Source organism: Hyperolius riggenbachi, chromosome 3 (assembly GCF_040937935.1).
Source record: "Hyperolius riggenbachi isolate aHypRig1 chromosome 3, aHypRig1.pri, whole genome shotgun sequence".
NCBI classification, from domain to species: Eukaryota; Metazoa; Chordata; class Amphibia; order Anura; family Hyperoliidae; genus Hyperolius; species Hyperolius riggenbachi.
This window is the reverse complement of record NC_090648.1, coordinates 314,413,764-314,439,989: the sequence shown is the minus strand read 5'-3', so window position 1 is coordinate 314,439,989 and position 26,226 is coordinate 314,413,764. Positions and strand designations below refer to the sequence as shown.

The 26,226-nt window shown below is 43.1% G+C and overlaps 1 protein-coding gene across 2 annotated transcripts in view; it reads right to left on the bottom strand.

The window, feature by feature from the left end:
- Nucleotides 1–7,538: 7,538 nt before the first annotated feature.
- The window catches only part of LOC137561459 (uncharacterized), a 52,235-nt gene continuing 33,547 nt past the window's right edge, over nucleotides 7,539–26,226 (bottom strand). The window contains exons 8-11 of one of the 2 annotated variants that reach the window (XM_068272755.1): nucleotides 24,286–24,330; nucleotides 22,744–22,785; nucleotides 19,116–19,202; nucleotides 7,539–8,145 (exon numbers count right to left, since the gene is read on the bottom strand). In XM_068272755.1, the coding sequence (XP_068128856.1) occupies nucleotides 8,071–8,145; nucleotides 19,116–19,202; nucleotides 22,744–22,785; nucleotides 24,286–24,330 (249 nt within the window). In that variant the 3' untranslated portion in view covers nucleotides 7,539–8,070. The remainder of the gene's footprint in view (nucleotides 8,146–19,115; nucleotides 19,203–22,743; nucleotides 22,786–24,285; nucleotides 24,331–26,226) is intronic. The other variant, XR_011030022.1, reaches the window with a different exon arrangement.

The window sequence follows — 26,226 nt, the reverse complement described above, 5'->3', positions numbered from 1 at the left end:
CCGGAAGAAGGACCAGCCCAGCCAGGACAACTCTTCTTCTGCATTGCCACCCTTAGACCCAGCCTGCCGTCAGCCTAGCGTTACTGTGCACTGTGTGTGTGCAGTGCAGGCTTGTTGTGACAACTGACAGCCAGCCTGCCGGTGGCTGTGTGGAGACACTGGCAGTCGTCTGGGACAGGACCGGTGGATGGCTGACCGGGGGCTGCAGAGAGGCGGAGACTCAGTCTGTGTAAGTGTGTGTGCACATGGACACATAAAGTTAGCTCCCTTGTGCGATTGGTAAGATGCACCGTCTTTCCCAGGAGAGGAAGTTAGGATGTGTGCTCCTAATCCATTGATAGGTTTGATGCAATGAATGTGTTTGCATGTCTGCACTATGCATGTTACAGGGCCAGAGTTAGGACACCTATGTTTACCTGGGTACTTCTACGCAGTATAGGTGACTAAGCATAAGAATGCATTCTTCTGTGAACTAAAACCCTGGCTTTTAATTTGGCTGTAGGGATAACAGTTGTGCCTGGATGAGTAAATCTGTGAATGCATTTGTTTGAACATTTGCATGTGAGAGTGCGAAGGGTTAATTGATTTTTGCTGTTTCTAGCCACACCCCCTTCAGCACCTCCCTTTCCCTAATAATTTATTTAATGTCCTAACTAGAGGCGATGTGCCTGAATATATGTATGTTTATACATATACTGCAAGGGGTACACGGCTTGGTAACTTGTGCTGAAGCACTTTACAGAGTACGTAGTCCTGTCATGGGCTGTCCTCAGAAAAGCTTACAATCTAATTCTACCATAGTCATAGTCTAAAGTCCTACCATATTATTATTATATATTTGTATAGGACTGACATCTTCTGCAGCACTTTGCAGAGTACATATTCATGTCATGGACTGTCCTCAGAGAAGCTCGCAATCTAATCTCTACTATATATATAGTAAGTAAGGCATTATTTTTTATTAAAATAAACAATATAAGGGTTAGCGCTCAGGACACAGTCTGTGTAATAAAGTTCTTCATAATACTCCACACGGGGACAGCAGATGTCAACAGGGCACTTGTTGCCCACCCCCCAACATAGAGAGACTCACCGGAAGGTGCGGCCAAGATGGGCCCGACTTCGCTTTAGGGGTATTGGCCACCCCTCAGCCTCCAAGGCGATCTCCACACTTCAGCAGACTCAGCTCTCCGTGTTCTCAGGGGGTAAGCTTTGCTGTGACCTCAAAAATAAAAATGGACGCTACACATAGCGTAAATGTGTTTTGAGGGAGAGTTCCCACGTTTAATAAAAAACACTTTGTGTTAAAAACAACATAAAATACAAAGAGATATAGCGCACGGCTACGTCAAGCGGGAGGAGCGGGCAGCTTCTGTGGATGTTTATCCAGCTACCGTAACGCATCCCCGGCTAGTATTCCAAGACGTGCCGCCGCAAACCAAAAGTTCCACGCCAAACAGTCACTGCGTCCAGTGACGTCAGACGTTACGCCGCTCCGTAGCTCCGCCCTACGCGTTTCGTTGCCTGAGGAGTTGCCATAGCAACGAAACGCGTAGGGCGGAGCTACGGAGCGGCGTAACGTCTGACGTCACTGGACGCAGTGACTGTTTGGCGTGGAACTTTTGGTTTGCGGCGGCACGTCTTGAAATACTAGCCGGGGATGCGTTACGGTAGCTGGATAAACATCCACAGAAGCTGCCCGCTCCTCCCGCTTGACGTAGCCGTGCGCTATATCTCTTTGTATTTTATGTTGTTTTTAACACAACGTGTTTTTTATTAAACGTGGGAACTCTCCCTCAAAACACATTTACGCTATGTGTAGCGTCCATTTTTATTTTTGAGGTCACAGCAAAGCTTACCCCCTGAGAACACGGAGTGCTGAGTCTGCTGAAGTGTGGAGATCGCCTTGGAGGCTGAGGGGTGGCCAATACCCCTAAAGCGAAGTCGGGCCCATCTTGGCCGCACCTTCCGGTGAGTCTCTCTATGTTGAGGGGTGGGCAACAAGTGCCCTGTTGACATCTGCTGTCCCCGTGTGGAGTATTATGAAGAACTTTATTACACAGACTGTGTCCTGAGCGCTAACCCTTATATTGTTTATTTTATTCTAGCTACTCACAAATAGCCAGGGAGCGCTCCATCATTGAACTGGTGTTTTCAGTCTGTGTTTCATATTTTTGAACTGCGAGCGCTTGTATACAATTTCTTGCATATTATTTTTTATTAGGGGGCTTCATTCAAAGTTTTGAATTCCAATGCTGCTAAGGTCATGTACATTTGGCCCTACCCATGACCCGTCATTACCATGCCCACTTTCCAGTGCATGGACACACCCATTTTTTGCCACGCGCACCACAGGTCAACAGCTACCCCACCAGTGGATCCAGCACCTGCATAGCACCCTCAATATCCTGGAGCTGCCCTGGAGAGAAGGCTAATAGGGCTGGAACTTAATGGGATGGGAGGGTTCAGGGAATGAATGTTGATTCTTGTATCAGACTATTTTGGCAGTTAAACTGCTGTTCAGGAAATGCTGTTGAAAACAAAGAAAACCCTGAGAATCCCCCATGAGGAGATGGACTGGCCCAAACCTGTCGGTTCTGTCAGATTTTAACTGCCTACTTTTTTTTCACGGTAGTGGTCCTTTAATATTGAGGATCGCTCTGGCTACCTAATACTAAGGGGCATCTGTAGCGACCTATGATGGGCAAAATAACTAAGGGAGAAGTGACAGAATTGACTTGCGGTGCGGCTTGGCGGGTGTTTGTAAATTCATGGAGGGAGAAGTCTAAGGTGCCAAGGTATCTGCGGCTATAGGCTTCTCTGATGTAAATCCAGGCCTGACCTAATTAAGCTAATTAGTATGCTGCACTGAACTGCACTGAACTCTTGGATGCCAAGAGATTTTTATATGTCTGACTGCAGAAGGTAAGTGTCATTTATAGCTGGGAGCGTCTGTATATATGCTAAACTGACAGAAAGATGAATATTCTGAAGAATTGCAGTATGTTACGTACAACATGTTGTTACATGAAAGATGGCTGCTTCTAGTACTAGTGGATAAGTCACATTTTTACAAAGATGGTATTACTTTGCCGTATGTTAACTCTGTTTAAAGGGAAGGTCCAAGCAAAATAAAAAAATGAGTTTCACTTACCTGGGGCTTCTACCAGCCCCATGCAGCCATCCTGTGCCCTCTTAGTCACTCACTGCTGCTCCTGTCCCCCACTGGCAGCATCTGAGGTCGGCAGGCTGCATTGCGTACATTTTTACGCATTCCAGTTAGTGCAGGAACATTAACACATACATTTTTACGCGTTAGTGGATCAATGCATAAAAATGTACGCATTAAACCACTAACGCGTAAAAATGTATGTGTTAATGTTCCTGCACTAACTGGAATGCGTAAAAATGTACGCAATGCGGCCCGCCGACCTCCGAGGTCGGGAAGCTGCCAGTGGGGAACTGGAGCAGCAGTGAGTGACTACGAGGGCACAGGATGGCTGCATGGGGCTGGTAGAAGCCCCAGGTAAATGAAACTCATTTTTTTTTTATTTTGCTTGGACCTTCCCTTTAAGTGTGGGTCATGTCATATCATAGTCAGGGCTGCTAAGATGTTTGTAAATTAGTGATTAATTGCAGTTTCATGCAGCTTACAGAACAAGGTTTTTTTTAAGTAAATTCTGGACAGACTGGGTGTATTAAAAAAAAAGTTCTCACTTTTGCTATGTGCCTGAAACTGCAGTCATGAAGTTTTCATTTTTGCTATGTGCCTGAAACTGTAGTCATGTAATCCTTAAAGGACCACTATCGTGAAAAAAGTAGGTATTGAAAATCTGAAAGAACCAACAGGTTTCGGGCCAGTCCATCTCCTCATGGGGGATTCTCAGGATTTATTTTGTTTTCAACAGCATTTCCTGAACAGCCATTTAACTGCCAAAATAGTTAGATATCAGCCAGCCTCCCTACTGCCTTGCACACTATTTTGTCAGACTTTGCAACTGCTGTTCAGGAAATTCTATTGAAAACAAAGAAAACCCCGAGAATCCCCCATTAGGAGATGGACTGGCCCAAACCTGTCGGTTCTGTCAGATTTTAACTGCCTACTTTTTTCGCAATAGTCGTCCTTTACCTCCTTGCCGCTGCCTAATGCCAATTGGCGTCCGCAAGGTGGCTCCCCCAGGATCGCCTAACGCCAAAAGGCGTCAAGTCCCGGGGGAAGAGATTGCAGGGGATCGCTTCCCCGCTTGAGTGATGGAGCTGAGCTCCATCAACAGTCTGCCAGCGGCGATCACCACTAGCAGACTGAAAAGAAAAGAAACGGCAGTTTCCTTTCATTGTACAGCACTGCAATCTAATGCAGCGCTGTACTGGGGATAGCCCTGTCACTTGGCTGTCCCTGATTGGACAACGGAGCGAGGGAGGGGATAGGGGAGAAAAAAATACACAATTTTATTTAAAATAAAATAAGAATAAAATGTATAAAAAAAAAAAAATAAAGCCTGCAGCAGCGATCAGAGCCGACCAACAGAAAGCACTTTCTGGTGGGCAGAAAAGGGGGAAACCATTCCATTTGTGTGCTAAGTTGTATGGCTCTGCAGCGAGCATGTTATAGCTGCAGAGCACTGATTTTTAAAAAATTGCCTGGTCACTGGCGGGGGGGGGGGGGGGGGGGGGGAATTGGTGGGGTTAGCCAGTGGCCCTTAAGTGGTTAAGGACAAAATAGTAGAGTTTTTTTTATCCTATGCAAAGGGGCTGGATCATGTCTACTAACTGAATTAGATGTGTTTGGAGCTCTCTAGAGATGCCTTGGTAAATAATCTTTAATGTACAGCTCCCTATTGGGGATATCGCATACTTAATAACTAGCAAAGAAAATGACAAAATCCTGTTCCTCCATTTATCACCTGAATTTTGTCTGATTGAGTTCCCCATTAATTAATTCTCTTTCATTAACAGCATGCCTGCAAACACTGCATGTGTCAGACTTGCAATTGTAAATGCTTCAGCCAAATTCAGTTGAAGTTATTGTGGTGCTTTTCTGTCATCGCATTGTTTCCTGTCTACATGTAACACCTTTAGCATGTGGCTTATGATGCTGGCGATAAGCAACAATTACTGTAACTGGCTCCTTACCAGCAGCTTCCAGTAAAGTCTTTTTGTCTGCACGCTTTTCTTTCTTTCTTTCTTTCTTTCTTTCTTTCTTTCTTTCTTTCTTTCTTTCTTTCTTTCTTTCTTTCCTTCTTTCTTTCCTCTCAACCAATTTTTTGCTACATATGGGCTAGTTCACACTGGGCACTTTGGTAGCGTTTTGCAAAGCTGTTTTTTTTTTACTGTACAGGAAAGCGATTTAGGAGTGATTGCGTTTTGTGATTCTATAACATTGACATGCAATCGCTCCAAAATCGCTCCAGAAATGCTGCATGCACCATCAGCAAATCGCTAATCACTGGCGATTGCTACAGTGTGAACACTACCATTGACTTGTATTAGCAGCAGCATTTTGCTGATTGCCACTGATCAGCAAATCACTGAAAAATCACCCAGTGTGAACTAGCCCTAAGCCTTTGAAATTATGAAGGATTGGTTTCATTAATATAGAATGAAGACTTTGAAATGTTACGCATTTAGATAAATACAGGGAATGACATATAGGCCCATATGCAATTCACTGCCGAATACTTTTGCGAACCACTGTATGTTGAGCTGAGGTTCAAATGGTAACATGTAACTTTATGCTATGTACTCACCTCACGCTGCAGGGAGATGGATCCAGTGATGTCTCCCTGATGAGGAGCCATCTTCCTGCATCTTCCGGCTGGCGGGTATGCGGGATGTTACACGACGGGGCGAACGAGACTTCAAGCGATCCCGATATTTTTCGAGGGAGTCATTGGGGATATTAAAGACCAATCCGTCGTGACAGTCATTATCGCCGCGTCATACTAAGTGACGTTCGCGTGATCGGATCGTTCACTTGTACCCTCAAAAAATAGCCGGTCAGTGGGAAAATTGTCGAAAAACATCATGAGGTGGGTAATGGGGCTTTTGGGTCACAGATCAACGATGAAGCAACCTTTCACCGTCAAAATCTGGAACCCCCCCCCCCAATAAAAAAACAAATTGCAGCAGCACGCAGAGTTAAAATTCAACCCTGTTCAAAGCTCTTTCCAGCAAACAAAATGATATTTATTCTACAGAATCTTCTTACTGAAGTGGATCTTGGCTGGCTGGTTGGCGGGAAAATAAAGTTCTGCTGCTATGCATGTGTGTGATCTAAGCCAGAACAGTTGAGAAAACTAAGTGTTTGCATCCGGCAGTGGCCCTTGCAGTCCCAGAAGAGTTGTCCGATCAAATCCATGTAAATATTTAGCCTGTGGAGAAAAACACCTGTATGCGAAAATGTAATGGTTTTTGCTGTTGGAACTTGTTTGCATTCTAGATCTGGCCATTTAACATCATTACTTGTGAGGCTCTTGAGACTAAGTTATGCACGGTTTCCCATCATTGTAAAGGAATGTGAAAGCTAAAGCTTTTAGTCCAGGACTGATCACAGTTTTGTAAGAAGCATTGTTCTGACGAGCACTGTAATGAAATGTTGACAGTGCTAAAGAGGCTTTGCCTGTACATACTATATGTTCTGGCATTGATTTTTAATCTCAGCTTTTCTTAATGTCAGTGTACATTCTTTTCCATTGTACTTGGTTTTTAGTAAGGCATTATGCTGAATTCCCTATCAAGGGTGTTTCTAGCCCTTTTTTTGCCATAGGCAGTTAAACCCAATTTCACCCTTTCCACTATTTTTCTGAAAAAAATAAAAAAAATCTATACTAGTGTTCCTAAAAGTCATTGCTACACTATCTCATATAACTACTGCAAGTGAAACTACATACTAAGTATACTGTATACTTTACAGGGGCACTATGAAGAAAACTGTAAAATGTAAAATATGTTGCCAGACAGATATTTTGGATATACTGTATTTGTTGTAAAGAGTACAGATATGCAATGCACAAAAATGTGTGCAATGCTAAGAAATATACATTTACTATCATATGAATTCTAAAAAAATGACTTGTGTACTCGTCATTTACGATCTCTCTATAATAGCCTGAGTCAGGGGTACAAAAAAGTACTTGTGCAAGAGTGCCTAGTGCTAAAGTACATTCATCTAAACTAACCATACAGTTCACATATCACAAATTGACAGTCTTTCAGCTAAGGTAACAGCCAGGCCTGGACCTGTTTACATCTCTGTGTTGTACTCACTGAATGCAGGCTCTGAGTTAATGTCTATGGCCAGCCTCCATTGAAGTTCACAGTCATTATAACACATGTGTTATGCAACTGAAAACTGTGAATCCAGCCTTAAAACAAATGACAGCAAGACTCAGTGCTAATATTGATTACACCTCTGCCGCCTTAGCATTCACAAAATAAACATTACATTTTTAATACTTTTTTTAATTAAACAAAATAAAATATATATTTATGATGTAATACTGATAATAAATATAAATAGCTATATTCACAATGTGGCAATGCAAGTTTTGTTCTTGTGATGTAATTGTTCATTTTGCATAAAGCTTTTGTTCTCCAATATGGATGTCCGTTATAGAAGTGATACAGCGCTCTGAATTGCAGCTTATTGGAGAGCAGGGCAAAGACAACAATGGAAAGGTATTGTTTTTTGTGTGAAATACCCTTCATTTCAGGTATCCATTTTTGCCCAGGTCGATAGTGTGTCTTGTTTGAGTAAAAATTTTACCTGTTCAACATAATTTCCAGCTAAACATAGAATGTGTGTTCTATCTTGAGTTGGGCGATCACTAATGGTTGAAAATACAGTTGCTTAACTTCAGCCATTTTGCTATAGAATTTAAGGGTTTTCTGAGCATTATTATGTTTTTCACTTCTCCAACAAGTTCTGTGAATTATTTTACCCTGTATTTTTTTTTCAACATTGCAATGATGTATAAAGTTGTTGTGTAATGAAGATCTCCATTGTGTGATGCTGTAACTGCTCATAAAGTTGAGTGTCCTTCATTGTAGTTGATTTTCCTGGAGGAAATTTCATTTTGCTGAACGTAAAAAGCCCCAGAGGATTTTGAGTTCATCAAAAAACTTTTCCTGTACTTTTGCTGGTTTCTGGAATAAAATAAAAACATATAAGAACATATTAATAGTATCATTCATCTTCAAAAGTGAATTATTCTTAAAGAAAATGTATATACTTCAAATACATGGGTCATTATCTGCATTTTGAAGTAGCAGATGTGCTTATCATAGTATGTGGGTGATTCACTAAACCCCAGTAAAGTTATTCAGACAGTGCATGGCAATTTTACTGGTATTTATGCCAGCAATGTAGCACAACTCATGTACACACTTCACACTTTACCCACAAAAGTACCGTATATACTCGCATACAAGCCGAATTTTTGACCCCCAAAAAGGGGGCCAAAAGTTGGGGGTTCGGCTTGTATGCGAGTCATGGTGGTCCGCGGGTCCCCCCCCTCTGCTGGTCCGCGGGTCCCCCGCTCCCCCCATGGCCGCCGCCGCCGCTATTACCTGGCTGCATCTTCTATTTCAATCTCCGTTCTTGTAAACATTCAGAGCAGCGCGCCCGGCGCTGCTACTGTGACGAGGCAGGAAAGAGCGTCCTGTTACTATGGGAACCGCTCTTTCCTGGCTCGCCGCTCGTCACAGTAGCAGCGCCGGGCGCGCTGCTCTGAATGTTTACAAGAACGGAGATTGAAATAGAAGATGCAGCCAGGTAATAGCGGCGGCGGCCATGGGGAGCGGGGACTGGCTAAACTGGGGCACGTAACTAGCTTTACTGAGCGCTATACTAGCTAAACTGGGGCGCTATACTAGCTATACTGAGCGCTATACTAGCTAAACTGGGGCACTATACTAGCTAAACTGAGGCACTATACTAGCTAAACTGGGGCACTATACTAGCTATACTGAGCACTATACTAGCTAAACTGGGGCACTATACTAGCTAAACTGGGGCACTATACTAGCTATACTGAGCGCTATACTAGCTAAACTGGGGCACTATACTAGCTAAACTGAGGCACTATACTAGCTAAACTGGGGCACTATACTAGCTATACTGAGCACTATACTAGCTAAACTGGGGCACTATACTAGCTAAACTGGGGCACTATACTAGCTAAACTGGGGCACTATACTAGCTATACTGAGCACTATACTAGCTATACTGGGGCACTATACTAGCTATACTGAGCACTATACTAGCTATACTGGGGCACTTTACTAGCTATACTGAGCACTATACTAGCTATACTGAGCACTATACTAGCTAAACTGGGGCACTATACTGAGCACTATACTAGCTATACTGAGCACTATACTAGCTAAACTGGGGCACTATACTAGCTATACTGAGCACTATACTAGCTATACTGAGCACTATACTGAGCACTATACTAGCTAAACTGGGGCACTTTACTAGCTATACTAAGCACTATACTAGCTGTACTGGGCAGTATACTAGCTAAACTGGGGCACTTTACTAGCTATACTGAGCACTATACTAGCTATACTGAGCACTATTCTAGCTATACTGGGCACTATACTAGCTATACTGGGGCACTACCTACCCATACTGGACACTTTACTAGCTATACTAAGACACACTCGGGGAATAAGGCGGCCAGCATTTCCTACCCCCGGCTTATATGGGGGTCAATCATTTTCCCCTGGTTTTTCAGGGAAAAGTTGGGGGGTCGGCTTATATGCGGGTCGGCTTATATGCGAGTATATACGGTATGTGTTTTACAAAGGATACAGATGCCCGCACAATGTCCATTCAAAGTCAAAAACTCTTTATTGTGGACGTGTCCAAAGCTTAAAAGACATCAAACAACTGACATGTTTCAGACTGGTGTGGCCCTTAATCATAGTTGCCATTCAATGACACAACATCAACATTTATATCCTCCTCCCATGGGGTGTGTTGGCCATCCAGAAGGGAACCACCCAAAACAAAGTTGGGAAGCTCCCTACCCAGACACACCCACCACTCCAACAATAAGAGGAAGTCAAGTTAAATATACAAGAAAATAACATCCCTGGCCAATCTTTATATGGGTTGGTGGGAGGAGTGCTACATCTTTGGGGGTGGGGGCCACCACCTGGAGGATGTTGCGTGGTACGAGAGGTACATTGATGATCTCCTGCTCGTCTGCCAGGGTCCCCCTGAGTGCATTCCTACTTTTCTGAACCATCTTAATGACAACCCTCATAACCTAGAGTTCATGCTCAAATGGGACCCCATATCTATTGATTATTTAGATGTTACTCTGGTGGGGGATCCCGAGTGCAATAGAATATGCTCTAGATCCTGTAAAACCCTGTAGTGGCAAAACTACCCTTCGGGCCACAAGTTGCCATCCGGCACATACTATATGTGGTGTCCCTGTAGGTGAATTTATCAGAGCCCGACGTAACTGCTCAGAGGTGAGCTGGCTGTCACAGTCAGATGACTTTGAAAAGGTTGAACATAGATTGCAGAAGAGAGGTTACCCCAAGTATAGATGGCCCGAATGGTTCGCACACGAACTTATTCGCGCGAACTTCGGTGGCTCGTGTTCGCGGTGAACCGCAAACTATATGCGAGTTCGACACGCCCCCTATACAACATCATTAGGGTCAACTTTGACCCTTTATATCACAGTCAGCAGACACAGGGTAGCTAATCAGGCTACACTCCCTCCTGGAGCCCCCCCCTTATAAAACGCAGGCAGCGTCAGCCATTTCACTCACTCTTGTGGCTGCAGTAATTAGAGAAGGCAGAGAACCTGGCTGCTGACATAGGGAAAGCTTAGTTAGGCTCTTGTGTTAGGCTTGTTAGGTTGCTCCTTCTTGCTGATCTTATTGCTAAAAAGCACTCCTCATCCTCAACAGCTCTTTTGAGAGCAAATGTTGTTCTTGTGATCTATTTTTTTTGTGTGTGTCCCACAGACACTTGTGTTGCATATACAGCCCTGTCAGTCAGTCGCAGCTGCTGGTGGGACCTTGGCCCCTTGGTAATTCCTACTGTGCCACTGCCAGGCCCAGCACATTCAGTGACTACCTGTGTGTGTGACAGCTGCACATTTGTAATACCAATCACTGCATACCCACCTGTTTAGTGCACCTACCTACCTATGTGAGCGCATGCAGTGTTATATACCAGTCAGTCACTGCACCTGTTCACGGTACCTGTGTGTGTGACAGCTGCACGTTTGTAATACCAATCACTGCATACCCACCTGGTCAGTGCACCTACCTACCTACCTACGTGAGCGCATGCAGTGTTATATACCAGTCAGTCGCTGCACCTGTTCACGGTACCTGTGTGTGTGACAGCTGCACATTGTATTGATACCAGTCACTGCATACCTGTTCACTGCACCTGTGTGACTGCACATTGTATTAGTCAAGTCAGTGAATACCTTTCACTTCATCCCCCCAATATGGGCAAAACAGGCAGAGGCAGAGGCAGGCCACCCGGCAGGTCTGTTCGAGGTCGTGCTGTCGTGATTTCATGCAGCCCTGGACCAAAGTACAGTGTTCAGAAGGCACATGCCATCAACCCCCAAGATTGTCAGGTAGTTGACAATTTAACACAAATCACGTAGTTGACAATTTAACACAGAACACTTAATCTTCCTCAGCTTCCGCACGGAAGCGTGACATATCTCCCTCCTCCTGCTCTGATTCTGGCACCCCACTTAACACTCAGTCGGCTCAGTGGTGTGGACATTTTTTTTGTGTGTCTGCCTCAGATGAGAGCAATGCCATCTGTACTCTCTGCCATCAAAAATTGAGCCGTGGAAAGACTTCCTTACGAAGGCACATGATGACAAAGCACAAACTGCAATGGGATGACCACCTGAGGAAAAGCAGCACACAAAAGCAAAGCCACACACCACAGTGGAAGATACCAGGCCGCAATTATTTCTCAAAAAAGGTGATACCCAAACTGTACCGTGATGTTGAAAGGCAGTCACTGTTTTGTCATTGAGCTACCTCAGCCCGGCGACCATATGGGCTGGAAAGCCGCCATCACCTGCACTCTCGTCATGGTGCGCACCAGTCCAGCACGGCCGTCACTACACAAACTGCTGTGTGCGGTGCGTTACACAGTGAGTTTGGTCTGTCAGTGTGAAGCAGTACACTAATTACACTACCTGATTGATGTATACACATGCAAGATGTTTTAAAGCACTTTAGGCCTCCAAATTAGCATGCAATGTGATTTCTGCCCTTAAAACGCTGCTGTGCATCAAATCCAGATTCCCCCCCCCCCGGTACTTTTGGCGTGTATCCCACTCCCCCATGCAAAAACTCAGATGTTAGACCCCTTGAAACATCTTTTCCATCACTTTTGTGGCCAGCATAAATGTTTCTAATTTTCAAAGTTCGCCTCCCCATTGAAGTCTATTGTGGTTCACAGGAGTTCGCGCAAACCAAACTTTTTGCGGAGGTTCGCGTTTGAGGTTCGCGAACTGAAAATCGGAGGTTTGAGCCATCTCTAACCCCAAGTGGATGATCAATAGGGGTAGGACCAGAGCTAGCACCAAAAGTAGGGACCAACTAATTAAAACCACAACAGGAGTATTGGTGCCGGCAGGCCAACTTTTGTGACAACACACAGTAAAGAATATGACAAGGTGGTGTCAATTCTAAAGAAGTATCTTCCTGTACTGGAAGCTGACAGGTTGCGCCCGATTCTCCGCTGAGGGGTACACTTTGCCAGCAAAAGAGCTCCTACACTGCCCCAATTACTGTCGCCTAGTGTGAGTCAGGTCCCAGATCCTCTTCCTGGCTCAATTTGGTTGGTTCATATAGGTGTGGAGTCAAGAAATGTCACTACTATGTTGACCATGTTAAAACAGGGTCCGCGGTGTCTTTGTCGAACGGCTGTAGGTTCCCTATAAAGCAGTTTATAAACTGTGGATCCACCAATGTGGTCTATATGATCACATGTAGTAGTTGTGCTCTACAATATGTTAGATGTACCATGAGACCTTTACCGCTCCGAAACATGTTAGTTGTGTCAAGATTTCCAAGATGGCAGAATATCGCTTTTCCGATTAATCAAATTGTATATGATCAAATAAAAATAAGCCTAATAGTTTTCCTTTCCTTAGGTACAGAAGATGATGTCCATGAGATGTATAATTTAACATGCTTATGATTATAGAGGTGTGCTGATTGATTATTATTAATATGCAATTATGATACCTATGAATTATAGGCATTTTGATGTAAGTATATTGGAATTGAGCTATCTCATCCATGGACAATGAAATCAGGCTATTCCTTACAGAGAAACAGACCCAGTGTTCTCCCCAGGGCTAATTAGGTGGGCGGGCCGCCCGGCTGATTTGAAACCCCGCCCCCCTGTTGTCATGTGCTTTCCTGGGGCTTCTAAAATCCAGAGCTGTAAACCTTATTAAACTTCACATAGGAGCGCTCTGTTCCCTGCTTTCAATCAGCGCCAGCCTCGCACAATAGCAAAGGCTGACGCTGTAAACTGCAGGAGCGCTCCTCTGCCTGTCAGCTCAAGTGTTCTGGTGAGACAGGGTCCAGGATTGGCTGCGCGGGTTGTAAGGGGCGGGATTCCTGCTCCGGTTCTCCCTCCTGCCCTCCAGTAATGATGGAGCCTCTCTTGTAATAAAAAGAGAGAGCAGGGATGCTGGAGCCTAATCAAGCAAGGGATGGACTGGGAAGGGGGAGATTTCCCCTGTCTGCATCCCCCTGGTATGTTATGTAAATGCCTTTCTGCGGCTGCTCGTTTTTTGCCCGGCACATCAATTAATAACCCTGCCCCCAGCACAGTGTTCATACTTTCCTGATGTGCGGGAAGATCTTGGGTGTAACTGCCCGATCATTATTAGCTTCTGCCGAAGGTGATTCTTCCCCTGCAGATATGCAGGCTAGACACAGCCAGGCAGAGCTAATGGAGCAGGGGGTGGAGAAGCAGCCAGCAGGACAGCACATGTCACTCAGTGAGTCCGTTCTTAATGACCTGTGCGCTTCCTGCTGGTTTATGGCCAGCCACAGTCCTTCCTGAACTTTCAGCCTCCTGTCTGATGTGTCAGATCGTCTGGACAGGAGATCTGAAAAAAAGTCACCTTTACCGTGTAATAAAGGTGGCTGAGAAGAGCCAGGCTGAGGAGCTGCAGTTTGATTGCCATCAGCCTAGTCAGGACTCGGGAGCAGATCAGGTTATATGTCTTACACACATACAGCTTGTGCAATCTTGCAAGGAAGAAGCCGCTTCCAGATTTGTTTAGAACTCTTCGTGTAAATATCAATGAATAAACTATGTGCATTGGTGGTGTGAAATTCCTGCTCATAATTATTGCAATTCACATGGCTGTAAATTCACCTGGGTGTGTTATTCATGCAGCTGGTATTATAATCAAATCTATAGCCCCTGCACACTATCTGCAATACCCTAGGACAAGCCCCCTCCCCCTGCAGGAATAACATCCATGAGAGTTCGCAGCCATGAGAATTGCAAGAATTATGAGCAGGGACACACTGGAGCCTGTGTAGAGGCTAAGCAAGTTTATTAGTAAGTTTATGTGCAGATGGGTATTGGTTATTGCATTTCACGTACATGTTATTTCATATTGTTTTCCTGAAAGGGGCAAAAGGTGTGCAGGGGCCGTATATGATCATTATCAGTTACATACAGCCCCTGCACACTATCTGCATACAACCCTCCCCTTCCCCCAGGACAATAACATCCATGTGAAATAAGCCATGTGACATGTAATAATAATGAACAGGGACACTGAAGTCTGTGTATAGTGGCCATACATCAGGCAACTTGCGGCTGATCAACCATCCGATTTGATTATTATAATCAAAACGGATGAAAATCTGTGCCACCAAGTGCATGCCCAACCGACACTATGACCAATTTCGGGCAGAAATTGGTCACATATATCGTTCAAAGAAGCTGCAAGATGTAGGGCCACCCTAGTAGATCAAGTGTACAGAGGTAATGGAGAGAGGATATCGAGACGAGTGACGAACACGGTAAACCCCTGGTGCTGTTCCATCTAGTTTATAAATGTGCATTTACACATTACCTGCCCTATGTCACCTACCACTCTGTGCCCATCAGTCTTCTGGTTCATCCTCTTCCATTAGTGCCACATATGTCGCCAGCATATAGCGCACGTGTAACATCAAATGCACCATGCTCTAAACATCCCACCCGGCTACTTTTTCATGCCAACCGGCTTGAAAAAAATTCTGGGGAGAACACTGCAGACCATTGAGACAGAATGTTGACAGAATGATAGTTATCCTAGGATTAGAAGTAACCTTGTGCATTTGGGAAAAATACTTCCAGTATTGACAAAAGTTGAAGCTACAGACATGAATGCTATCTGATAAATAGCTAACTCCGTATTTGTTAACTAGTCCCAGGAGCAAAACACATACCTCAAGGCATTGATGTGTCAAGCTGAATTAAGTTAATATAAAAATATACTGGGTCGCTGTCAGCATTTGTTTTATATTAGAGAGATATACATTCAAATTCCCAGAGGGTACATTCAAATTCCCATATGTAAAAGTGACGGTTCAACCCACATTACTAGTTATTAACAATAGGAGTTCATAAGAAAGTGTATTGCTTGAAAACATGACTATTAATTTTGAATGAACCAAATATAAATCATTAGTAATAGGCACATATGGGATAAATATTACATTATAATCAATATCATGTCTTATATGAAATTATAATTTCAATATTGTGCTGCTTTGTATGGAATATAATTATTGGAAGGTTTATGCAATTGCACATATATATTGTAATGGCGTGCATAGAGACACATGTGTATGTAGAGATGTAGTGTATGTGTATGGAGATGTGCATTTGTATATGATCCCACTCTTGAGATGTTTCATATATGTTCCTTGCATAATTAGGTAAATCTTATATGAGACATTTCATCAAGTATATATATATATATATATATATATATATATATATATGTATATATATATATATATATATATATATATATATATATATACACACACACACACACTTATTCCATGCTGAATAGAGATTTAGCTGACGTCTTGTGTCTTCTGTTTACCAGAATTGCTCCAGACCAGGATAAATAATTAACAATGAAACTCAGTTGGATACCATTCATTGTAACTTTAGAGTTGACCAAACCCTTCAGTGTGGTATGCAGAACTAGTTTTATGTTTGATAAGACCAACTGGTTTTAAGCAGCCATGAATAGGCTGTGAATTGGACAGAGCTTATCCCAAAACACTCTCACCTATCTGCTGAATGGTCCCGAGTAATCTTCCAGATAGGTATAATAATTTGAAGGGGGTATATTAGGAGGGTGCAGGAAGAACAGGGAGAGATCAGCAGAGAGAAATCATAGGTCATCGTAAGGGATACATGCCATTTGTTTGATCTCCATCGCTGCCACACCCATATTGGAAACCATCTTGGTGACTATACTGAATGTGATTATATATATTTTATTATGTACAGTACAGCTATCTGAATATACGATTGATAAAGCGACTTTTATTAGTTGATAGTCATAACCATTGCAAAAAGGGTTGATTCTAACAGAGTGCACGCTGGGAGAATCCCCTGCATTAGCAAGAAATTTATTTACAGATAATGTATTTCTCTATAGATTATTAGATATAATCCAATATTCATTGATGGCTTACTGTAACATTGTATAGTTCATTCTAGAGATAAATACTAGATCTGTTAAACTATCTACCTTAGACATTGGTGTCTGCACGTATATTAACCAGACCACACCTAACAAAGTTTAAGCTGACTTATTGGATATCTATTCCTGTTTGTTAAATATATATATTGATTTTGCTTGTTGGGCAATGCCCATCCACTCTATCCAACGAGTCACCATAAATTTGTTACAGTTAAATAAGATCTATTTTGTGTTTGATAGCCACCATTTTTTTTTTAGATAAACTGACTGCTTATTGGTTCAACCTTCTGTTTATTGATTAATGCAAATTATATCACTTTGATCGTTTCATTGAAGCCATGTTATACAGCTTATTGTAAGAATAATCTTGTGAGTTTTATGTGAATCAAAAGTACAATTTTATATTGTTTTGATATATTGTCATATTTATTTGATATTAAATTAATATTTTTACAAATTGGTCTACGTTTGCATGTTTAAACCAGTACTGTGAGAATCTTATTTGACTTCATATACTTCAATATACTGTCCATATTCTTGCATTAATACTCTTGCATCAATACCAGCAGCACCCCCACCATGAGCACTCACTAGTGATCAGACTCACCGGATGTATTGGCCACTATTAGACTGGCCAATCATGCACAATTCCAGGAATCCTAGGTGCCTCAAGATCCTGGCGCAGATCGCTGCTCTGTATCGTTATCCTTTTTGTGTTGCAATACCTCAAAGAAAAGGTCTCACATAGCATAATACTGTCTCCTTAAAATAGCTTTTATTATAAAATTACACTCACATGTCCAAATGGTTATACTGCACACAGAGTTTTTCTCACGGCCTCTCCCCCGCTGCCAGGCTGGGCATACTTTATGGACTCCACTGCCGTCCAACCCCCACTGGCTCCACTCACAGGGCGCTTCTCTTGTCCTGGTACGTCCGCCTCCGCCCTATCGATCTCGTTACTCTCTTGTAACTCATCAGGGGCACTATTATCAGTATTACGCTATGTGAGACCTTTTCTTTGAGGTATTGCAACACAAAAAGGATAACGATACAGAGCAGCGATCTGCGCCAGGATCTTGAGGCACCTAGGATTCCTGGAATTGTGCATGATTGGCCAGTCTAATAGTGGCCAATACATCCGGTGAGTCTGATCACTAGTGGGTGCTCATGGTGGAGGTGCTGCTGGTATTGATGCAATAGTATTAATGCAAGAATATGGACAGTATATTGAAGTATATGAAGTCAAATAAGTGATGGTGTGCACTAAACAACTATAAACTGATTTGAAAAGGTTTACCTGAGCCTGGTGGTAGCGCACCCTATGGGATATTATTGGCTATAGCGCTTTGATATTGTGTTTTCAGTACTGTGAGAAACCTACAAAAACGAACTCAAAAGTTGGGCGTATATTATAGTCTAAAACTCCTCCTACTGTTTCAGGAACTTTGGACTATTGATTTTATATTTTCAGTAACGATTTATACAATCGTTTTATTAAACGTCCGACAGTTGTTTGATGTCTTTTAAGCTTTGGATACGTCCACAATAAAGAATTTGTGACTTTTAATGGACATTGTGTGGGCATCTGTATCCTTTGTACTGTTACTGGATTGGCAATCCTAGCCCTGGCACTGTCCCTGTTTGAAGTTGAGCGGTCTACACACCACACCATTACCAGTTATGTTTTTTACATTGTGTTTGCATGTCATATCTAAGGACTATATTTTACACCAATAAAAAAATTCTGTGCTGGATTTATCCTCTCTGCTCCTACCCTAAATGATTATACCACGAAAATCCAGAAGGTCCGCACACTCAATACGTTTAGATTACATTACAAGCCAGATGTCCATTTTATCAATGAATCTTGAACTTTGCTAAAATTATTTTACAGTCACTATGTTATGAATTGGGTAGAACATCCAACAGTGAATTTGCAGCATACCAAGGCCCAGTGGCGTAGCTAAGGAGCTGTGGGCCCCAATGCAAGTTTTACAATGGGGCCCCCCAAGCATTTTATTAAAAACAATTGATACTATGCACCAAAACCTGACAATGGCAACTACAGTGTCAGAAGGGCAAGAAGGGGATGGGGAACAGTTTGTTAATGATTACCACTATTCAAAGTATCTATAGAAGTGATTATTATGAGCACAGGACCAATAGAGAGCTAATACTATAGTTGAGGGAGGGCCCTTCGGGGCCCCTCTGGCCCAAGGGCCCCGATGCGGTCGCTACCTCTGCAACCCCTAATGCTACGCCCCTGCCAAGGCCTTCTATATGTTGGTCCTTACAAGTATAAGCTTGTAAACAGAGAAATGAAGGAGGAAAAAGGGAGAAACTGAAATAACTTACTTTTTTCTTTTGGGTTTTTAAACTTCTTAACTGGCAATTTAGTATTTCTGTTCCATTTAGATTCATGTCCTTATTGTACTTCCTGCACTGAAGCAAAATCATACAGCAAAATGAAAAAGAACATCTCTGATAGGGCTGCAGCATCATGAGTTATTTTGTATGGAATACTCTGAAATGACAACACTCACTGGCATAAACTGCTATAAGGATTTTGAAATTTGGTCACAGGCCTGGTGCACACCAAAAACCGCTAGTAGATCCGCAAAATGCTAGCAGATTTTGAAACACTTTGTCTTATTTTTCTGTAGCGTTTCAGCTAGCATTTTGCGGTTTTGGGAAGCGTTTTTGGTGTAGTAGATTTAGATATTGTTACAGTAAAGCTGTTACTGAACTGCCGGTTTTCAGAGCTATTTGCGTTTTTCCTATACTTTACATTGGAGGCAGAAACGCCTCCGCAATCCAAAATCTGCAGCAGCCCGGGAGTATTCGATTCTGCAAAACGCCTCCCTCTCTGGTGTGCACCAGCCCATTGAAATACATTACCCAAGCGTTTCCACATCCGCAAGTGGATCGAGAAACGCTGCCGAACCGCTCTAGTGTGCACTAGGCCAAAGACAACAATATCTACACACTTGTTTCAAAGCTCTGGTTATGTTAATACTTTGCAATAACATTACCCACATTGATACCCTATATTTGAGCAATATCATAAAGGGACTTTTACCCTCTACGAAAAAAAATTCACTAAGCCTCACAAACACAAAAAAAAAAAAAATAGGAAAAGTTTAGAAGAAAAACAACTCTCTTAATTATTAGTTTGATTTGAGCAGGATAATTCAGACCAGGCATGGGAGTTCGAGTAGAGTACTATTCAAATTCGGAATTCAAATGATGTCTAATGACTTCAGGTGTGACTGCGGGATTCAGTCTTCAGGACATATGCGTTCATTACGCGTCATAGGCATAATGAAAACCGTGTTCCAAGACTCACTAACGCGCTTCCTCTTTCAAGGAGGAAGCGCGGTAGTGAGGTTTGAAACGCGGCATTTGAATTCCGAATTTGAGTAGTACTCTACTCGAAAGCCCATGCCTGATTCAGACTCACTGTGCTATGCAGTGGCATAACTACAATAAGGCTGCAGGTCCTCACAGCACCAGGAGTAGCCATGGCTATGGGTGCCACTGTGGTGCTCAGTCAATGTGTTCTTCCACCTGGGACCTTTTTTGCACATTTTGGGCAACATTCTGGAAAATAGCAGCAGGCAGTGGATTGGACTGTACTACTTCCTGCACTAGATGTAGCACCCCTCCCCCTTTATGTCTCGTGGGCAATGTGTCTCCTTGCTCTCCACACACAGCCTGCAGTGAGTGAACGTGCAGAGCAGCAGGGTGAGTGGAGAGAATGATTGCTATGCTGCAACTGGGACATTAGCGGGAAGAGGTTTAGTGCTTCAGAAGTTGCCTGTCATTAGTGGCAATGTGCACTGGCTGCTGTAATACCAGAGTGCCCTAGACTATTGCATATTTATCCCGATCAGAGTAATTAATCAATAATGCAGGCCAGTCTGCTGTTGCAGAAGCCATTGATACAGGTGCTGACAGTCGACTTCTGTAGTGAGCAGAGCAGCAAGCTCCAGGCGATGTAGATTAGCTTGATTGCAGGTAATCTTATCTTTTCCCAGCTCCCCCTCCCACCCTGTTGCCTTCCCCATGACCCTTTCCTCTTTTCAGATTTTAATGGCTTCTTTTAACAGCATGTCCCTGCCAAACCGCACTGGTGGTGTCTGCAGTTCTGGTGAGAGGTCTTCCTGCCTTTTCTCTTCTCCCATCAGGCTCTCTGTCTTGTGCCTCTACCTCTTTATCCCCACCCCCCCTCCTCCTATGCATCCCCCTCTTTCGTATGTCCCCCTTTTCTGACTGTCCTCAGAGGAGCTCACACTCTAATCGTACCATAGTCATAGTCTAATGTCCTACCATATTATTATTGTGCATTTATATAGCACTTACATTTTCTGCAGCATTGTATAGAGCACAGAGTTTCATAACAATTATCTCTGTCCACATCCTGACGACTTCTTTTCCCCAAAAGACGGCAAAAATTTGTAGCGACACCCTTGGTGCCTCAACCCATCAACCCTCCCATCAAAAAGATTGTTTTTTTTAGGGGGGTGGATTGTAAATAATCAGCACCAGATGTCAAATTCCCTAGGTACACCATTGGTGCTATGTTACTTACCTGTTCAATTAATCAGGGGAAATCACTGCAGCTTAGTAGTATATAGCTGGGTTAACATTGTCTTGTCCATGAGGTGTGTCCAAATAATTAAAAAAAATCCTGCAGTGGAACTTCTCAGTGAACATTTTCCATTGTTCGCACTACTGCTGTATAAAGTAACATAGCCATCGTATGATGGTCAAGGGGAATTCTGCAGTCCCTATTCTCATAAATACACCCATCTAATATATGATTATTAACTGAATATTCTCCTTAAAGTGTACCTGAGATGAAACAGGTACAAGCATTTATACTTACCCGGGGCTTCCTCCAGCCCCCTTTAGGCCCTTGGGCTCCTTCACCATCCTCCTAGGCTGCTCCATTGTCCCACAGTATGGCCCAGTTGCTCTCCACTGTGTATGCCTGGTCTCAGCCATGCACACCCACCGATTGCACTCCTGTGGCCAGGAGCATTCTGTGCATGTGCAGTTCGCTAAGTCTGTAACTGCGCAGGTGCAGAATGCTCCCAGCCATGGAAGTGCGACAAAGGATGCATTCGGCCAAGGTTGCGCATAGAGCGGACTGTGGTAGAACAGAGGGGCCTGGGAGGATAACAATGGAGCCCATAGCCTACAGGAGACCGAAAGAAGCCCCAGGTAAGTATAAATGCTGGTATTTGTTTTATTTCAAGTTTCCTCTAAGAGTCCCTTGGTCAGACTCCCCATTTTCTTTCCAAAAACAAATATAATGTTTTACTTCGGTGCTACTCAGGGCCGGGCCGAGGCATAGGCTGGAGAGGCTCCAGCCTCAGGGCGCAGTGTAGGAGGGGGCGCACAATTCATTCAGCTGTCATTCCTAATTGTGTTTGAAGCAGAAAGAAATAAGAAAGGGGGATACATAGCAGTGACTGCAAGCCAGATAACTAGATATTAAGGTGTTGGGGAGGTTGTGGGCCTTGTGGCACCTCTTAGTCTAATAGCAATCAGTGTGTGATGGCTGGGGTGGCAGGGATGGAGGGGCGCACTTTGGTGTCTCAGCCTTGGGTGCTGGAGGACCTTGTCCCGCCTCGCCTCTTTTACTGAACAATTGTCTCAAAGAAGAGTAGATAGGACAGGTCTGAAGAAAATGATCTCTTCTTGTGTAGGTAAAAACACATATATACTTTGACTATGGAAAATAATGCACTTGTTTACTTGTTCTGGGAAAAAATAGACCATCCATCATTTTTTTATTTGCATCCATTTATGCATTCGATATCCTGATGTCTTGTGGTAGAAAGATGAGTTAGATGGCGTAGCCTCAATTAGGTTGCTGTACTCTTGCCTTTCAATGGCAAAATAATGCATGCAATTTAATATAATTTAACATACTGACAACAAGGGCTCTATCTAGTAAATGTAATATGTTACTTACCTCTGAATTGGATTTTTTTCCTAATATTCCTGTGCAAACCTTCTGCAAAACAAACCACAGTGAAACAGAAATTATTAAGAACCAAAATCTGTATGAAGTGTTATTCCTGAAGAATAGCCAGTTAACTTAATTCATCTATAATTCATCTTAATTCATCTATAATATAAAAAGTATAAGAATGCTGACTATGTTAGGATAACAAGGTAGAGCTCAGCAGGATGAAGATGACATGGCTCCTGGAGCATCACTCACTCACTCACTCACTCACTCACTCACTCACTCACTCACTTGAGTTATAATGTTTCAGAGATATCAACAAAGTTGTCTTTGTGGGTCAGGATCTTCCGGTGGGTAGAGCGGAGGCCTGGCTCAGAGCGGAACTATGGCGTGGGACCTAACAGACTTCAAGGGGTGGAAGAAGCCCCATGTGAGTGAAACTTTTTTTTTTTTTACTTTTTACCCCGGATGTATCCTTTCAAATAATTGTTGATATGACAACCTTCTTGGTACTGTGGTATTGCTGGCTAAAGTGATATTCCACTCTCAGTGGAAAAATCATTGTGTACCAGACCACCCATAAGGTTCACAAAAGGCTGGTAAAATTACTGTGCATACACAGTGATTGGAAAATTGAATACTTATACAAGTGTCTCCCCCCCCCCCCCCACTTAGTATTGGTAGTCAGGTGCTGCCCCACCCTTAGTATCTTAGTATAGGTAGACAGATGATGTCCCCCATTGCCCCCACCCTTTAGTATTGGTAGCCAAATTCTGCCCCCCCCCCTTAACTACTCGCCGACCGTGTCACACCAATGGGCATGATCATGGCGGCAGCCCCAGGGGGCAGGGTTTTGCAAGATATCGCATGCGCCGATGCGTCTGCATCTCCGCTTGGATGATGTAGCTCTGCTCCGCCATCAGTCTCCCAGTGGCAATCGCCGTCTATTTACTGTGTTCAGCGCTGTGATCCACGGCAGCGCTGTACTGTGTGTGATATGGCTGTCCCCCTGGGGGAGACAGGAGCAATCCGCTGTCATAGGCTGGCAGGGGGAGGGAGGGATAGGAAAATAATTTTAAAAAATAGGTCGGGCAACATTTAGCTCCCTCCCTATACTAAAATGGGGGACACAGCATAGCATCTGGCTACCTATGCCAGACCATGTCCATTCTGTCCGTCAATCACCCCCTTCCCTCTCCTTAGATGAGAAACTTTTTTTTTTATTTTTACTTATTTTTACTTCAGATTCTCTTTATGTAATTGTAATGTGTAAAAATGAATTGGAAGAAGGATGGAGGAAAGGGCAGATAGTGCCCTGTTTTTGTATTACACCCATCTAAAATGTAAACTGTTCCTGTGAAATTGTTCTGTGAACTGTTTAATCTGGTACTGGCAGAGTGCCAAGAATGGTTTGCGGTAATGGTTCAGTGGTACACACACCGGTAGCGGCAGCAACAGATAAGAAAAACAGATACAAGATATGTAGAAATCTACTAACAAATATATATTCTGCAGTATTTTAAGGGCAAAAATTATGGCACTTACCACCCGTGAATGCTTTTTATTAATAGATGACTTTGTACATTTTGCCTGTAAAAATATAACACAAAGCTTAGCACCAGAGCCAACAGAATATTGAATGACCCCCACCCCGGTAGTAGCTACTTCAACCTTCTCCCATTAGACCGCAGCTCCAGAACCATCCCCACCAAAACCTCCAGGCACAAAAAACACCTTCTTTCCCCAAGCTGGCCTTCTGAACTCAAGCCCCCACCCCTGCAAAATCCCCTAGCTTCCCATCCTCGCCTCTCAGGCATCCTTTGCTTTGCTGATTTGACCTGTCCGTACCTTGTTGTCTCTATGTCTGTAATGTCTACATGCCAGTTTTTAATGTCTGTTAAATGCACTATTACCAATGCTGTGTGTACCACAAATAATTTCGGGTGCGACAACTGTCATACTTGGCAAATAAAGCTGATTTCCGATTCTGATTAATATAGAAAATCTTATATTCGTTTTCATATAGTACACTTCTAATTCATTATAACTGATTTTTCTTATATCATGAACTTGTAGCATATCTTGAGGATTTTAAAGCCCACAAACCAGTTTGAATAACATTACTGTAGATAGAGGTGCATTTACCAGCTTAAGAACAACAGCAATCAGCCATGAAAACTCATCCTCGTGGAATGCTAGTCACTGCGCAAAATATTACAAAGGATGCGATCCATCCATCTATCCATCCATAAACAATTACTCTGCACTTCAACTGCATCTGAGTTGTTTCATTTAAAATTCAGTGGCTTCAATTCATGAAGCATTACTGCATTCGGTAATGCTGCAAACAGCTGACTTTACCGAGCATTTAGGAAAATGTCAATTCATCAAAGCAGTTACTGCATGAAAAGCTGAAATTACTGAGCAGTGAGATAAATTACTGACTTGTGCTGTAAATACCTCAACACATGTCAGTAAATGTCAATTCATCAATGTTACAGCATTCGGTAACACTTTCGGTGATTACCTCCAGCTCTCCTCTGACAGTAACTAGCTTCGAATGCCTGTCATGTGGATGTCCCCATGATTGACAGGAGCAGGGAGCAAATAGAAAGTGACCCTGTCTCCTGCAAGTGCCGCTGATGCCCAGGCAGTGAGCAGAGACAAAATATCAAAAGATGTTTTACAGGCACCCTTCGGTAGTGACATACTTTGAGTGCCTGATTGAACATGCATGCTGTTTCTTGGCAGTTCATCTAAGCCATTGTGATACAAGTCTGAAGAGTCTGTGTGAATGACTGGCTGTTAGGTGAGAAACACATTAGCAAGCTAGTCTGTAGGTAGAGAGGATATATCTTATATCTTTTAGTAGTGATGAGACCATTCTCCATAGAAAACCGTTGACAGAATAAAGGTTATTTTAGGTTATGAAAACATGCTGTTCGCGCCGTGATCATGCAATAATCACGAGGGATGAATCATCCTTCCACGTTGTGGATAGGCTGACGGCCGACTACACCCTATCAAAACAAGTACTGAGCATGCGTGGCACATGATATGGTTATATAACATTGTGTTGCAATAAGCGCGTAACCCTGAATTAACTGTTTCAGGAATTGCATGACTTAACTAGAACTAGTCCTGTTCATGAAAATATTGACTATAAGTTATCCAACCATAGTGAGGCTCATGCCTGAGCATCCCCAAGATGCAATAGGGAAAATGGGTGGATCTATGAGTATAAGACAGAGAGATTCCCCTTGCTCTGATGGGACTCTCCACTACTGACGAGTTGTGTGATGTTGTGTATGCGCTGCCTCCTGACGATCGCTGGTCCCCCGATACGGAGTGATGATGCAATATCCGGTAATGTATTGATTCTTAACTCTATTATTTATCCATGATTCACTGCTATACCTGTAAATAATGTAAATAATTGAATAAATATCCTAATACAGTGTGAAGTTGTAAACTATGTATTTACCC